The sequence below is a fragment of the Gavialis gangeticus genome, unplaced genomic scaffold, assembly GCF_001723915.1.
Source record: "Gavialis gangeticus isolate Ggan-Ray unplaced genomic scaffold, GavGan_comp1, whole genome shotgun sequence".
NCBI classification, from domain to species: domain Eukaryota; kingdom Metazoa; phylum Chordata; order Crocodylia; family Gavialidae; genus Gavialis; species Gavialis gangeticus.
Genome location: NW_017729034.1, coordinates 8,984,097 through 9,000,572, shown reverse-complemented (window position 1 = coordinate 9,000,572; position 16,476 = coordinate 8,984,097). Strand labels below are relative to the sequence as shown.

General features: G+C 47.1%; 1 protein-coding gene across 1 annotated transcript in view; it reads right to left on the bottom strand.

Moving 5' to 3' along the window:
• Positions 1-11,213: 11,213 nt before the first annotated feature.
• The window catches only part of VANGL1 (VANGL planar cell polarity protein 1), a 107,515-nt gene continuing 102,252 nt past the window's right edge, over positions 11,214-16,476 (bottom strand). Inside the window, exons 7-8 of the mRNA XM_019527261.1 lie at positions 14,215-14,449; positions 11,214-12,718 (exon numbers count right to left, since the gene is read on the bottom strand). Coding sequence (XP_019382806.1) covers positions 12,458-12,718; positions 14,215-14,449 — 496 coding nt within the window. The 3' untranslated portion in view covers positions 11,214-12,457. The remainder of the gene's footprint in view (positions 12,719-14,214; positions 14,450-16,476) is intronic.

Genomic DNA, 16,476 nt, shown 5'->3' with positions numbered 1-16,476 from the left:
GCAACCTATATTTAAAATTGAGAACATTTTCACCATCACAGGTAAATGTTTTCTATTACTGCTCAGTTTCTTATAAGGCTATATTCTGGCTTTTTTATTGAATTAGTCTTCATAGCAAGAAAACACAGCAATTCCTGATCCTGCAGTCTTAGTTCAGACAAAATTCCCATTGGCTATAATTGAATTTGGGTTTGTATAATGACTGAGATTCGGCCTATGACTATTAAAAGCACGAACACAAATCTAAATCATGTAAATACATGTAAACATACACAAAACTATTAGTAACATGCACACATATCCACACACACCCCCACAAACCCATGCTTACCCACCCACCCACACCCCTCAATACACGAAAGCAAGACTTCATTTTGAACTATTATGCAATCACCTCTATATACACTGTGCAGACACACACAAATCAGGACAAAACATTTAAAAAAAATAAAATTAATATGTTATTGTGGACGTTTGATTTTCAGTTTATAATTTGGTTTTTTTTCTGGTCCCAGGATGGCAAACCCCCTTCCCAAAAGGACTACTTCTGAGGGTATAGGGAGGGACTTCCAGTGGCAAAGGTCAGAGGTTATGGGGCAGGACTTCTGGTCCCAAGATGGCAACCAGGGGGTGGAACACTTGTCAAGGGGTGGGGCCACTCTTATAGCCCTCCACAACTCACCAAAACTCATTAAGCTGCCCTCCAGTCAAAATAATTGCCCGCCCCTGCCCTACACCGTTGCTTCTCAACCTTTTTAGACTCTGGGCACCACTCAGAAAATGCCAGCTCTTCGTTTTCACTCGAATTTTGACTACAGAAACATAACTGAGTAATTCTTCTGTTGCACAGAACTCAGAAAGCCCACAACAGGGCAGAATGCTTTTAAAACTACAGATTCCTTTATGAAATCTCTGGGTTTATTTTGTGACTTGTGTTTGCACCCTTAATAGTACTAACATTGTGTGGCACCCTTGAAGGAATCTCAAGGCACCATGGGGTGTTATGACACCCTGGCTGAGAATCAGTGCCCTACACAGACGCCTGGGTTAGGAGAATGGAAGCTGGCCAACCATAAGGTCACACGCACACCAGGCCTTCTGAGGGAAAGCTGCCTGCTTGCTTTGGACACAGAACTTTTTATCGGGATTTGACACCTATACACATGACAGACATCTTTTCCAACATGTACTAGTTAGCACTCATCTGAGCAGACTCAATTAATCAAGTCGGCTGGAGCGTGTTAGTTAACGCACTCCAGCAGCCTCTGCGTCATGTCTGTTCAGTGTCCCCACACTTCAAAATGGCGGTGGGGGTGCTCATCGAACTAACTTTAGTTCAACTGCCCCCACCACCATTTTGAAAGGCAGGATGCTGAATGATGCTGCAGGTGCTTTAATTAGAGCAGCTCTTGGGGCCTCTCTAATTAAAGCACCCCCCTTCTACCCCAGAGCATGTGTATAGACATCCCTTGTAACCACTGCCTAGGCAGACACTGGGCCTACCTACCCACTGCCATGTTAGATCCATTGAGATATATGGAAGGGTAGTTAGCCATGTTAGTCTGAAGTGGGTCAGAAGGCAGTGTAGCCATACACCTTTATAGACTACCTAAATAAGATACATAGAGGGAACACAAGGTCTCCTGGGCCAAAGCTCATTTAATCTAGATACATGCCAAATGGTATCCCCACCACCACCTGGTGTGAACGTTTTGACCCCTACTTGATCCAGGCACAGGTAAAAAAACTACAAAGTAGGGGAGGCCCAGGAGAGTTCTGCCTTGCTGGGCCCCCTGAGGCTTTTGGTAGGAGCCTGACAAGGGGAGAGCAAACTGTTAAAAAAAAGGCTACAGCACTCCACTGCAGGTTGGTGTCTGGAATGAAGTTATACACAGCTCCTAGGACAGAAGCAGCCACCTTCCTAGCTCCCAACACACCTTCTTGTATTTCTCTCTGGGTTGACTCCTGTCCCTCTCACCCTGCTGCCAATGAGGTCTTGGCAGTCACTGAGCTGGAAATATGACCGTTCCTTTCCTCCTCTCCATTAGCTCTCTCTGTCCACATTTCAGTCCTGCCCCCTCCTCATGATGTGGTGTCAAAGTCCATCTAAGGGCAGGTCTATAAACAGGCCTTCCTCCTTCAGCTCATCCCCAGACTGTCTCCCTGCCCAAGGAACTGCACTGTGGCTTACCAAGCCACCTGTCTGGAGAGTGTGCTTCTTGGATAAGTGCTTCCCTCGTTTCTGCTCACCCCTTAGGAACAAGGAGCCTGCCTGCAAGGGAAAAGCCCATCCCTCCCTCCCCACCTACAACAGAGCCCAGGTAAAAAAAAAGCCTCCTTCCACCCCAAGGCACCTGGTACCTAAATGAGGTAGACAGGCCCTGACTCCAATCTCCCTTGGCTGTGAAACACCCTTCAAGTCAATCAATTCCACTCACTGGTACATCTAAACTGGGCTCCAGAGGATGCCACAAAGAGGGGCATGGCTACCTAGGCTTCACTGTTCCTGCCTGAATTGACCTCTCACCAGTCTTGCCCTAGCACAGGCTGGGCTCTGTAGAAAGCCAGGCAGAAATCCTATAAGAGGGGATCTTTTTCCGTGGTCTCAAAGCCCTGGTCAGTTTTATACAGCAGGGGAGCACGGCCTATAACTATAATGAATAAATAAATGGAGCCAGTACCCAGAAAATTGCATATTGTAAGTGAAGAAGGGAATTACTCCCACGTCAATACCCTGCCATGCTGAGACTGCTGTCTGTCCAGCTGTAGCTCATTGTTCTCGAGTCCCTCATCTGTCTCCATCCACTTGCTATCTTGTGCACAACAGGGTCCTGGTACATAACAAGAGCTCCTTAAACACTAGAGTACATATAAGTATGATAATAACAAATTATGTTCAGATAGAGGCCTGAGAATGAACCTACCCCTCACATTGCCCCCTGCTCCCAGAGTTTGTTTTCAACTTTGAATCCAAGGTTGCAAAGTTTCTGGCCTAAATTGCCATGGAACTGTGCAGACTAAAGAACTGCAACAAAGCTGTGCAAGGCTGCTTGTTTAAAATCCCCTCCAAAGCCAAATTACTGACAGTATGGCAGAACTTGTTCCACCCTAAAGCTAGTTATCTCATTCCCAAAACATCCTCCCAAATAGTGACAAAACAAGCAAGCTGTAATAAAGGTAAGGCCTGTTATTTGGAGTGCTTAGCAATTTAGTTTGCAAAAACAATGTCAGCCTGCTGGCAGGGCTCCACTTTGTCTACAACCACTGCCCCTTCCCCAGCTTTTAAAGCTGCCCCCAACCCATTCCCACACTCTTCTGGAAACATATTATGCAGATCCTGAGCACCAGCATGTCGTGTGCCCCCCTTCCCCCATGAAGAGTGGGGTGTAGATGTGTGGACGATGAGGGAAGAGGCCTGCCCTGCATTATCTGTCAGGGCCGGAAAGGGCTGTAATCTGAGCCCTGAGCCTTTCCAAGCCAAGATAAACTCTGATCAATCTTTCAACACCACTCCTAGACACTGTGCTGGCCAACTCCCAATGTGTCTACCCTTCCTGCATAGCATGGTGATACATAATATCCGGGGGGAAGGAGAGAGGGGGAGATCCTGTTCCCAGAGGTACCCATTCCCCCAGCACTGCAGGACCCCAATATTCAGTATGCTGCACCCATAAAGTGCCCCTCAGCTCAGGCACAACTGAGGGCCCCCATCCTACTCCAAGAAAACTAGCAGCTCATTAGGGTTGTAGAGCAGGAACAAGTGAGCCAGTGATAAGTAGCAGCGGCCTGATGCCAGCAGTAAAAGGGCACTGACATAAGCCGGAAGGCCAGTTCTCCGACCTTGAAAATCTAGACCACTAGCACCAGATGTTTTGCCAGCAGAAAAAAAAATGCCAGGCCCTTGACTTCTGGGACCCCATTTCAGGGATAAGCAGGGCTGTCTCACATCACCAATGCTATCAGGGTCTGTGATGCTCCGGTGCATCTAAAGTAGAGATCTGCCTCTTGTGAAGTTGTTCAGACTTGTCCACACCTCACTACCTTCCCTCCCTTCTGCTTCTCTCCTGCTCCTGAAAGCTGGTGATGTGGCCCGTGCCCCACAGCTCCCAGCGCAGTTCTCCAGAACAGTTGCTTCCTGGACCCCAACAGTCCTGAGAGCATTGCAAACTAAACCATGCATAAGCCACTGGTCCCATGCAGACTGAACGCTCTGTTTCAGCAGCTGGTTCCATCCCATTTGTCTACACCCTTGGAAACTATCCCGGGGTGGGCAAAATACAGCCTGCAGGCCAGATCCAGCCTCTGCCAACTGATTCAGCCCACAGGTGGGCGGCTCCAAAGTCACAGGATCTGGCCCACGGGGAGCTGGCAGCTCCAGCTGCTGTGTCATGCCAGGCAGTGGGCACGCCCCAGCCCCATTTGTAGCTTACACCAGGTCCGCCCTGTGTGCCAGAAGCAGTGCCAGACAGGCACCAGCATCAGCTATAGATGCAGCTGGCAGGTTCCCACTAGGTACTAGGGTGTCTGCCCAAGCCCCTCCTCAGGGTAGAAGAGTGGCTCAGAAGCGGTGGGGGCCCTGGCTGTGCTGCTCCTGCTGAAGCTGCCATCTGCACCCACACCAGCTTCCCAACCACCTGCAGCCCCATCCCACATAGGGAGGTTTGGCTGCAAGGGTGGGGAGGGGGAGGAAGTGCTGACCTGGCCTGTGACAGCTCCCTAAAACCTGCAACGTGGCCTGTGGGCCCAAATAATTGCCCACCCCAACTTGGTGAAGAGGAGAGACACTTGCTTGTCACCATTTTGCGAAATCAGATGCCTGAGTTTTATTCAGAGCTGCATTTCAGAAAGACACTCTGTAACTTTGAGGGGAGCTGGGTAGAATGGAAATTACCTCCATCTAGAGGCCCCCTGGCCCTCCCCAACACTAGATGGAGGAGGCTAGATGAACCCATTGCTGGGGTCATTTGACCCCAGTACTTTTTCCTGCCATGGCAGGGGGTTAGACTTGATGATCTGCTCAGGTCCCTTCTGACCCTACCAGCTATGAAACTATGAAACTTCCCACACTCCCACACCCCAGTTAAGGAAATCCCCTTTTGAAGCTCCCTCTGCTAATGTTTCCATACACCTTATCTCTCCAGCCACTGCACTGTAATCTTCATAGCACAGGAGAATCCTGTGGATTTTTCCAGCAGCTGAGTGCACATGTGGGAAGCGAAGGAGTGGCTGCTGGCAGGAGGAAGCTGACAGGCCAGGTAGCACAGCCATAGTACTTGCAGCGTCTGTGGAATCCATCCATGCTGTTATTCCCAAGACAGGGTAACAAAACAGGGCAGGCAAAACTTGCTGGGGGGAGGGTGGTTTCCTTACATCAGCTTGGCAATGGATGTGTAACATCTGGGCACATGTGTCTGCAGATGCAAGCAGCTGTAGTCTTTGCTAGTGGCTGACACTGTAACCATGGATCGTGGTAGTAGTGCTTCATTCCTTTATTGTTGGAAAATAAAAGTGCTTGGGCCAGCCCTGGCTTGACTCAAATTGCAGGGAACTTGAAAAGATTCCCTCAGCAGTCACCTGTTTCAAATGCACACAAGTTTTTCTTCTCTCCAGTCTCCAACTCCAGTCCCACTGACTGCATTTCCCCTCCCTGCAGTTTCAGATTTAGAAGTATTTAACTATGGTGACCCACAGGTCTCATTTTTCAATAGTGACAAATGAGTTCACATCCTATTGTGGCAGGACAGATTGAAAAGGTCCAGAACACGGCAATGAGGGACACTGCGGTTTGGCCTCAAGAGGTTAAACCACATGTGCAGGGTAGCTACCAAGGGGCACAGAAGGCTGAAACATGGAGAACATGTTATTTTTCCAGTGTGACAATCTGAGAGAGAATAAGCAGGACTGTGAAATTTCTGGTTTCAGTTTATTTCCAGAATTTTACTGTACAAAATATGCAAAGTGTAAAATGGTTTACGTTTCAGTTTAAAAAACAAAAATCCAGCTATAACTTAAGAGAATCCAGCTTGGAACAGAACAATTTACTATGCTAGACACACAGTGCATTAAAATCACAGACACCAGGAATCTGCTACTTAAGTTCACAATCAGAAAAAACAGAAAGACCATGTACCATTGCAGTTAAAGTCACATGTGCAGATAGTGTGATGCTGGTTAGTGTCTATTCATTAGAAAAATCCTTGACAAAACCCATCTGACTATATGCAATTTGTGTAGAAAAAAGTATTACACAGTGATCAAAAGAGGTGTTGGCAGGGAACTCCCACCCCGATACATAATAATGCTGATATCAAGTACAAGATACAGGCACAGAAGAGAGTGTAAGACTCCTTCACAGCTAGGCCTCTGTGCAGGTAATGAACCGCAGCGGCCAAGTGAATACATCTGTGTGTAAGGGGGTGCTTCCAAGTGAACTATTTAGTGCTGGTGAAAAAGTGCCAGATCAGCAGCCCTAGAAAATGAAGTCCTCCACCCAAAAAACAGGCATAGGACAGGTAGCAGCAGCTTACAACTTTTAGCCTGCCAATGTGCTTTGCTAAACACATAGGTGAAAATTCAGCCCCGGTGGCCTCCTCAAGAGATGAGAGGCCAGTTATTACATGCCAGCTGTTGTTGTGGTGCAGTTGGGACCAGGCTTAAGAGTAACCAAACAGATCAACACAAGTCACACTGATAACTGAACAGCTGTCAGACAGCCATATGTTGGTGGCAATTGCCATCGCCTTGAATGAATCCCAACCCAGTCACCTGGATGCAAAAGGACCTCTGAACCATCACCAACCTCCCCAGCCACACAGTCCCCTAACAAAACCATTGTTGGACTAAATGCCAAGGTGGCTTTTCTTTCTCGACAGTCTTAACAGGCATTAGTAAATAACCAGTCCTGACTTCAGGCATTAGACAAGTGTAACATTCACATCCACAAAGGGGGAGTACAAATACGAGCAAACTATAAAAAGAAACCATTAGATTATATTTATACGTTCAACTAAACTCATGTGAGTCAGAACTGCTAAAGACAATCTGAAGAAGACAGCCTGGTGCCAGACAATAGATCTCCCCCAAAACCCAAAAAGTTAGTATCTAAAGAGACAGGACCAATGTGCAGTCTTTTTGAAATGCCTGCAGATCTCGAGAGCCACACTGACTTGAGTAGGCTTCAATGTTCAAAGGTAAACAAGTTACTGAACATTCAAGCTTCTTCAAATTGTGGTTGTCATTTAATTAAGTACATAGTATAACCTCATTATAATGAACCCATGGAACTTGGAGAAAAAAGTCCATTAAAAAAGGGTGTTTGCTACAATAAGGTTAGTCAATTTGCTTCATCAGAATAATGAGAAAAAATGGTTCCCGCTGTTGGCATTGTTAAAAGCAAGAGGCTTGTTATAATGGAGGTTTGCCCTCTATGTCAAGGTGACTTTAAAACAGGTCACAAATCATTTGCTTTTAAGAAAGTATTACTTTCCCAGGCACCTGGGAAGCAGCCAACCCCAGAGAGGAAAAGCGGAAACTCTTCCACATGCAAGTGAGAGGTAAGATTGGGATTTAGTCAAGAGCCACACAAAAGCCCTGCCATCAACATAGGCTCTTCTTGAGCTCCCAATAAAGCCCATCTCACCTACGACTTGCTCCTCAGAGGACCCTTCTCCTGAGAGCCAGTGAGGGGGAAATTTGCTGCCTCTGGTGTCTATGCCTCCTGCACCAAGTGGAGCGTGCAAGATGCCTACTACCAACCACTCCAAACCAGCAGTGGAAGAAGTGGGAGAACTAATACATGCCTGTAACCAACCTCACTAGTGGCAACAATAACTGGGTGGGGATTATCTCTGCTTTGCTCCCTGGTCCTCTATGCGGATGGAGAGCTACCACCAAGCAACTTGAATATTCCAGAAGTGGCCAGCTGTGGCATAAATGCCACAAGTAGCACTGGCAGCCTGTGTGGCACACAGCAAATCTGGGAAGGAGCAAGGAACACAGCGGCAGATTAAGGCAAAAATGAGAAAGTAGAGCAACAGGACAGCGAGCAGAAAGCAGAGCAACAGATGGGGCAGGGGAAAGGAATCTGAGTGGTGTTCAGGGAGGGTGCGGGGCTTACCTTGAGGCACACCTGCCAAAAAGGTTGGCCCTCACTTCCAATCTGTCCCAGCTCATGAGACTGGCAGAGGGGGCAGCTTGAGGGGTCTGCATGTAGTGGGGAATGAGATGAAGCCCTGTTTCTGGAGAGCTGCTCAGACACATTAATATCCCAGTCCCTTTCTCCCAGCCTGACTCCTAATGTTTACCCAGTTCACGCTACAACACACATACACCCACACACGCTCCATTGCTATAACAAAGTTTAATACTGTGTGGAAACCACCATTTTGACAGTGCTTCAACCAATTAAAGAGATCCTTGCTTCCCTTACTTGGGAGGTACCCTGCTACATCCTCAAGGTGGTGACCCAATAGCAATCAACACACCAGGACTAACTAAGTACAGACAATCCAAAAGCCTGAGGCTGAATCGATTCAGTCTTTGAAGGTTAGTTTAAACTGCGTAGATTGAACTGATAATCAAGTGAACAAACATTCACTTTTGATTCCAGAAATGCAGCCGCATGCCTGAAGCAGCCCAGGCCAGAAGTCAGGGGATGCTAGAGCATGTCTCCCTGCCCTGCTGGAGCAGACTGCATGAATCTGGAGGGGATCTGGGACAGAAGTTCAATAAACTGATTTAACCTAAATCAGTTAAGTCTGATATTACATCCATCCAGGTTTATCTGAAACCAGTTATGTGCACTGAACTTGTTGGGTTACAAATTTGAACCGGTTTCCAATTGCTTATACCAGTTTATGTGCAACTTCTGGCCCTAGCCCAAGTCTTTAGATGGTCTGTGCTACACAGGGGAAAGCAAGGGATACGGCAGCATGCAAAGTAGGATGGCTTACCCTTGGGGAAGGAGGAGGAGTCCTATCTGGAAGGAAAGGCTCAGCCTTCTAGTCAGTAACATCAGGGAAAGTCTGTGAGAGCTTCCTCTGAGAAGGACACGGTTGGGGCTGAGGACCAAGACTTGGGAACCTTGAGAACTCTTCTACTTAGAGTAGGTGCCCCCTGCACTTGGGTAGCTTCATGCATGATTTCCCTGCAAGACAAACCCTGCATGCCTCAGCCATGTTGTGCTCCCCGTGGCCTTCCCTGAAAGTTTTACACAAGCAGGGCAAGCCCTGCAGCACAGGGTCCCACCACTGGACCCTCCTCTGTTAACTGCCTAGAAACAAAGTGAAACAGCTTGGTCTAGTTTCACTGCACAGTACTTTATTAGGAGAGAGATCACACCTTCCAGCTGAGAATCTCAAAAGCACTTTACAAGAAGGTTAAGATTTAGCCTCACAACACCCCTGTGAGGTAGGTATTGTCACAGTCTCTCATTTTTCTTTTTTTTTGAGGGTGGGGGGGAGAAAGGAATGGAGGCCCAGAAGTGGAGTGACAAGTCCATGGAAGAGCAGGGAACAAGATCCAAGAGTCTGGGTCACCAGTTCCTCTACTCTTAGCACTAAGCCTGTCCCCAGCCTCCTGATCTTAGTGAAGTACAAAAAAAGTAAAGTAACTGGGTTAGTGTTGAAGAGCCAGCCATGCGTGTCTCTCTGTTAAGCTGAGTCAGCTACGGTATTTGCAGAAGAACAGGTTAGGAGCATTCAGTTTAAAGCAACAGGACACAGCCAGTGTCCCTTCCACTGACCGACAGAAGCAGTGGCACTTGGAGCCTGCTGTTTACTGCTGCTGAACCAATACACACCGCTTTTATTTGGTTTTGTGCTAAATCCACACACACCTACACAAATACATGCATAAAAACTAAAGAGAGACATGTTTCCTGAGCAAAGTGACCATCAAATAACTCGCAGCTGTGGAGAGGGGGGTAAAGGGGGCTGGAACCATGAGAAGAAAGTCATACTGAGACACTGGAAGCAATGGACATTCACTGGTGGGGCTGCAAGTACTCTGAACTCACACTGAGCCCCGGGCAGAGAAAGCCTGGATGGCAGACAGCCCATTCAACTGCGACTGGGGCTCCAGCAAGTCATTCCCAGGCTCTCTGCCTCAGATCCCAGTCCCCCACACTCTCAGTTACAGGCATTTCAAAGAGGTTAAATGCACACACAATGTTTTTATGCACGTAACCTGCTATACAACTGTTTCCTTTTAAAAGTCATAAAATCCCAAATTTTGCTTTTAAAATTAAAATGCTGCAATGGCCATTAAAAACTAAAACAAGTGCAAATTACCAAGAAGCCTTACCAACCAACCAACCAACCCACTCCCCTGTGCTTTGGGGATGCTATAGACATCTTATTCTGTGATGAGAAGACACCTTCTTTTGCCTCTGCTTCCCTGCCAGTCTACAACACTGCTTAGACAACTTGGCTACTTCATAATCCTAGCTGGTGTCTAAGTACTGGGAAGGTAGTCTGTCCTTAGCAATACTTTATCTCATAGGACTGGCAGGAAAGATTTGGCAGAACACAACTAGCAGATGGTCTCACCACTGCTGTTCTAGGCCTCAGCCTGGGAACATTTGTAAGTAAGTGGGTAGTTCAATTGATTTTAGTGTGAATGCTCTGAGGTTTAGGGTTAGGCTCACACTTCAGTACTTGGCTGAGAGGGGCCTTCATGTGTCAACACACCCATCTGCCACAGAAACAAGGATAAAAGCACATGCTAAACAGACCCCTGTATCATAAAAGATTTTCTCCCCAGGCTTCAGGGTGAACAACACTTCCCTGTTGCATGTACTTAAATTAAATTTAGAGGTGGGAGCCCAAGCAATGAAGCTCGCTTCAGATTTGGACCCAGATTTTCCCAGCATTTGCAAGGTATTTGGATCTGCAGGTCTGCTTTTGCTCATTGTTAAAGCAGCAGCAGTTAGCTCCAGAACAGAGATCAGGACCCAAAACACTTTTCCTCTCCTCCAAATTTGGGAGGGTCTTCAGATACAGGGGTCCTGTTTGAGGCCCAGCTTTAAATTTTAAGTCTCTTGTCTTTTTTTTTTTTAAATGTTGAAAAGAAAGCGTTTTAAAAAATAACACACACAAAAAACTAAATTTAAGAACTGACACCCCTTGCACAAAAGAGCAGAGATGCCAGGCTTCTGCAGTGTCTAGTATCAAAGAGAACAAACACCAACACAGTGGAAAACGGTCAAGAAAGGCAGGCAGTTTCAGCATTCAGGTAGAGTTTGGTCTCTCAGCAATAGCTGTGGGGGAGGAGGAGCAGGAAGAAGGGGAATGTACTGAGTGTATTTAAATATACTGTGTTAAGGGACTATGGCACTCTAGTAGTTCTGCCCTGTTCAGATTCCTTCTCTATGAGAAGAGGGGTTAAGTGTTTCCCTGTCTTCTTTCCTAGAGGTGTGTTCAAAGCCTTCTGGAGTGCTACTTCCAAATTCCTGTAGGAGAAAGGGGAGTGCCCAGCAGGGCTGTCAGACATAGGTAAACTCCACACCCTCTCCCTAAGAACCATCCAGCTCAACCACTCGAACTGTGCAAACACATAGCAACCCTGGGTGGGGACGAGGCAATAAAACTGACCCCTGGAGGTACCGTTGCTAGGGAAACGCATTTGGAAAGCTGTGAGGCAGGGGTAGCATGGGACTGCCCATTGAATTAGTGGGACAGGGATCAGAGGTGAAAAGGCTGTGGGAGAGAACCATGTTGGCCAAAAAAAATCTCTGAAGCCTCATTAAAATAATAATAACAACAACAACCTGGTAAAAATCCAAAATAGCTGCAAAAAAGTAGTGTCACAACAACAAATCAACAATAGAAGCAACTTCAGAAACTAAAAAAAAGTATGGAAAAAAACAGCCCTGCTGGTCCAGGGCTCATACTGGTCTGGCATCATTGGAGAAGCAAAAAGGTTAAGGGAAAATTCTTCAGTCACAGGAGTGCCTTATTTGTAGAACAACCTCCTCTCCGCCTGTGCACCACACTTTCTTAAATGAAAACGAGTTACAAAGTCTCCGAGATTAACACAGGCTTCCATAAACACAAGCTGGACAATGCATTCCCGTAGAAACTGACCTGTGCAGGAAGCAGATGCGCACACACACCAATCACTGTAATGCAGGTTTCCAAACAAAATACAGATGCTGCATTTGTTCAGAGAGAGAGAAAGAGCAAGAGAGAAAAAAAAAGGAGAGAGATCTACAAACACATGGGGAAAACAAGAAAGAACGCGTCCTGTCTCCAAAGGCCGAGCTAACCAAGCCAAGGTGTCCTGTCACCTCTTAAGATATTTTTAGATAGATATTCCAACCTCCCCCCACCCTTTCCAAATAAAGTGCAGATGGTCAAATATTACTGGTCCATCAACTGCCAGTTTCAGTCAGCGTTGGGGAAACAAAACCCAAAAAAAGCACAACTAAAAAAACCACCTCCCCCCCCACTCAACCCCTTTAAACTGAAGTCTCAGACTGTAAGCGAAGAACAAATTTGTGAGACTTAGGGTCTACAAACTCTTCAGAGAGCTTGATGAAGGGGATTTTCTTCACATTAACTACAAGGCTGAAGTCCAAGCACTTGAGGACAAAAACAATCCCATCCCTTAATCCACTTGTGACAGCCTCCTCACTAACGAGTGTCCACTGCTTGGAGAACCAGCGATCCCTGTCGTACTGGAGAGTTGGGCCTGGGTTGAGGTAACGCTCCAGGAATGCCTAAAGACAGAGAGAATGGATGAATTAGTGCTGGGGGGAGCCAGTCCTGCAACTCAGGCCTGTCACAAAGTTCTCTTTCTATTGTAGGATGTTCCTGGCCACCAGGCTACATCCCTGGCACTAGACTCATTTTGGCAACTTTATGCTGTTCTGGCATTTTGCATGCCAAGATGCTGTTGAATAAGTGAGTGGCTGAGGTAGACATGGATTTAATACCACCTCAGACAGCTGCATGAGTTACAGTATCCAAAAATGTCTTTTAAATATGAAATTTAGCTCCAAAAGGGCCTACTGTCAGAAGAGAACAGGTCTCACTACTCCCAGAACAGGGTCAGCCAGGCAGAGCTAGAATCACCTTCCCCTAAAAAACTCTGTCTACAATTCGGAGAAAATTTTAGTGCTCATGATTCCCTTGGTCTTGGGCAAGTATTTTCATTGAGACACCTAAGAGAACAAGCCTTACTTAGAGCAATTTGCTTGATGCCATTTGCACATTAGAGTTTCTGTTAAAGACTCTCGAGTGGGCAGTTCTGCTGTCAGCCCACCCTGTGCCAAGCTCCTGCTGGGATTCAAACCCCCTTACAAAAGGTCACAGCAGACCCCACCCCAAAGGTAATCTAACTTGTCTTCTCTAACCCCACAACGCTTCTGCTGTTCTCGGGGGGTTTAATGCAGAGTAAGCTGGAAAGTACCTGCACTCCTAGAGCTGGCCTTCATCCCTAAGAGGAGTTCTGCATGTTAAAAAACCTTTTGTAGGCCCCATATCACCCACCACTCAAGTGCAGCCCCCTCCGGAAAGAACTGTAGCAGCAGTTTACATAGCTGCACAGCTGCTTTGAACAGCAAGGGAGGAATGACTGCTCAACTGGAGGCTGAGGGAGACACAAAGTAGTCGAACAACTGGGACTTGGCCAGGACATGGCAGGATGAAGAGACAGAGAGAGAATGAACAAATTAGTTTTAGGGGAGCTAGTCCTGCCATTCAGGCCTACTGTACATGTCCCTAGCCACTGGGCTACTTCCTTGGCACAGGACTTATTTTGGGAACTCTAAGGCTCTGGTCAATGAATGAAGACCCCAGTTTGACATCCAGTGCACAAGATGGGACCTCCAACACTGTTCCACTGGATTGGCACCAACAAAGATCTCTTACTGAACCACCTACTCCAGAAGTACCACAGGCTAGGGACACACCTCTAAAGAGGTGACTCCACAGTTATCAGTATGACTTCCAGCAGACATTTGTGATAGGCTTTGGAAGCTTCCAAACAAGGGTCTGGAATTGTTAGTGATGCTGGGGTAGGACCTCAGCATCAGTGACTGCTACCTATGAGGGCAGGAAGGGGAAGAAGCAGGCCTCAACCTATGAACTGAAGCCAGGTAACAAGCAGCAAAGCATCACTGATAGCAGCCCTGCCCCACTCTCCTTTTCCCCCCACCACAGTGCTGAATGTCCCCTGTCTGTTCCTACAGCACCCTGGTTCTGGCCACATTACCTTTGGTGTCATGCTGTTGGCAATGCAGAAGGACAGATGTTGCAGGATGCTCTCCATGCTGTGGTAATGCTGTTGCCGAGTGGTGCGCAGGTATTTCTGCAGGGCTCTTGCCATGGATGGGAAGATGGCCTGTGCAGCCTCCCGGGGATCCATCATCTCCCCTGGAGCTTTCTGCTGCTCTTCCACCTGGAGGCGCTTGATGTGAGTGAAAGCCTCTTCAACAGCCACCACAAGCCTGCACAGAGAAAGGGGACAGCACAATTCACAACCAAGGAAGTGCAATTGGTTCAAGCTTATAGCACTGCCCAAGAGTCAAGTGTCCAGCTCTACTGCCAAATCACTGCATAACACAAAGTAAGTTACTGAACCCCCTTCTGGAGATCAGAAAGAGGTGGGCCAGAAGAGGAGGTGAACAGGAGATTTCCTTTGAACACTGCTGTGTTTCTGAATGCACAAGGCAGGATCAGAACCCTAAAATCCTGGCCCCAATCCTGCGCTTGCTTCAGTAGGCACAGCTGCCAGTTATGTACCTATGACCAGGTATTGAATGTGGCCCGCAAAGCTTCATGCAACACACAGCTGCCTTCAGACTGACCGCAGATGCACAAGAACCAGGGTCCAAACATGCATTGCTGCCATTCTGAGCTGCTTGCAGGGTCCTGGATGGAGAACTGCTCACACTGAGGCTCTTACTGCTCCCCCACCTCCTCCCCCCACCCCAATTCACTTGTTCATCATGATCTGCCTGGTAGTGGGACAGGGTTTTTGTACAACCTGGGTGCAGTCCTTATGCTCCTGGCAGATGGCCCCCACACCCCTCTGTTAAACAATGACTGGGTTCCTTTCTGCTAGCACTCATGGCCAAGAACACATCCTATGCAAACCATCCCCACTTCTGTGCAGCTGAGCAAACAAACCCAGACCACACCATAGCAAAGCCAGGCAGATGTCATAGGATGTTTGCAAGCTACCTTAGCTGAGTTTAACTAGCAAGAGCATACTAGAGTTAAAGGGAAAGGGGAAAACAAAAGAAAAAAAATTCTACACACCACTGTACAGCAGAATATCTGTGTTTCAAGTCAACAGAAACTAATGGCTCTGAGAGGGGCACAGGGGGGAGGAGGAGGAGGAGAAGGAAGGGCTTTAATTAGAGTGACTCCGAAAGCTGCTCTGATTAAAGCACACAGAATGTCAAGTACATCAGTATTCCCGTGCTGAAAAATGATGGCGGGGCACTCTAACTAAAGCTCGAGCTTTAATTAAAGCACCCCTGCCGCCATTTTCCAGCATGGGATACCAATATACATAACACTGGAGTCTGCTGGAGCACGGTAATTACCATGCTCCAGCAGACTCGATTCATCCAGTCTGCTTCGACACGCTATAAATGCAATGTGTCTGAGCAGCCTCCCTGCACATGTATAGGAACCCTAAGTCACCAAATACTCTTCTAAAATGCCTCACATGTAAAACATCTAGACATTAAAGCAGCACTCTCTGACGGTGAAGCAAAGAGTTCTTCCCCCTGGGATAGTGTTGGCCCAGCCCTTAGATTGCTCAGGGTCAGAAAACCCCAGACCCAACAAGGGGAAAACTAGTTTTCCCACAGAGCTACTGTGGGGTTGCCAAGCACGGGACTCTTCCTTAATCTACAATGTGGTGCTAGCTTATCTGGCATGTGCCCTTATGCTTTTTACACACACACCTTCTCTGGCACTTGCCCCTGACACTCCTAACATGTAACATACTTAATCCAATACGAGACAAAAGGTTTTGTCTTATAGTCATGTACAAAGAAACCTCATTAAATACATAATTGATCATCAACCTGTTGCCTAAAGCAGCATGTGCTCAGTAATAGAAAAACTATGAAGTTGATTAAACGTGACCAACACTAAGCATGACTATAGAACACATGGCCCATATTGGGCAAATATACTTATGGGAACCTTTCTTGGGGAGGTCTTTAAAAAGTCCCATCCCCCTGTCCCCCCTCCCCCCCCCCACAAAAGAAAAAACAAAAAACAAACCACAAACCAAAAAACAAACCCACAACCAAGCGGGTGTTCCCTCCACTAGGTCTGGAGTTTCTGCAATGCCAAGTCCTCACCAAGAAGGCCAGAGCCAGCCTTGACACCCTCCCTTTAGTGCTAAAAATGCTTCATCTTAGTGAAAAGTCCAAGATGCTGATGGGAACCTACTACAAGGACAGACTAGTGCAGCCAGTTAAAATAAAATATACATTTGTGCCCATTAATTACA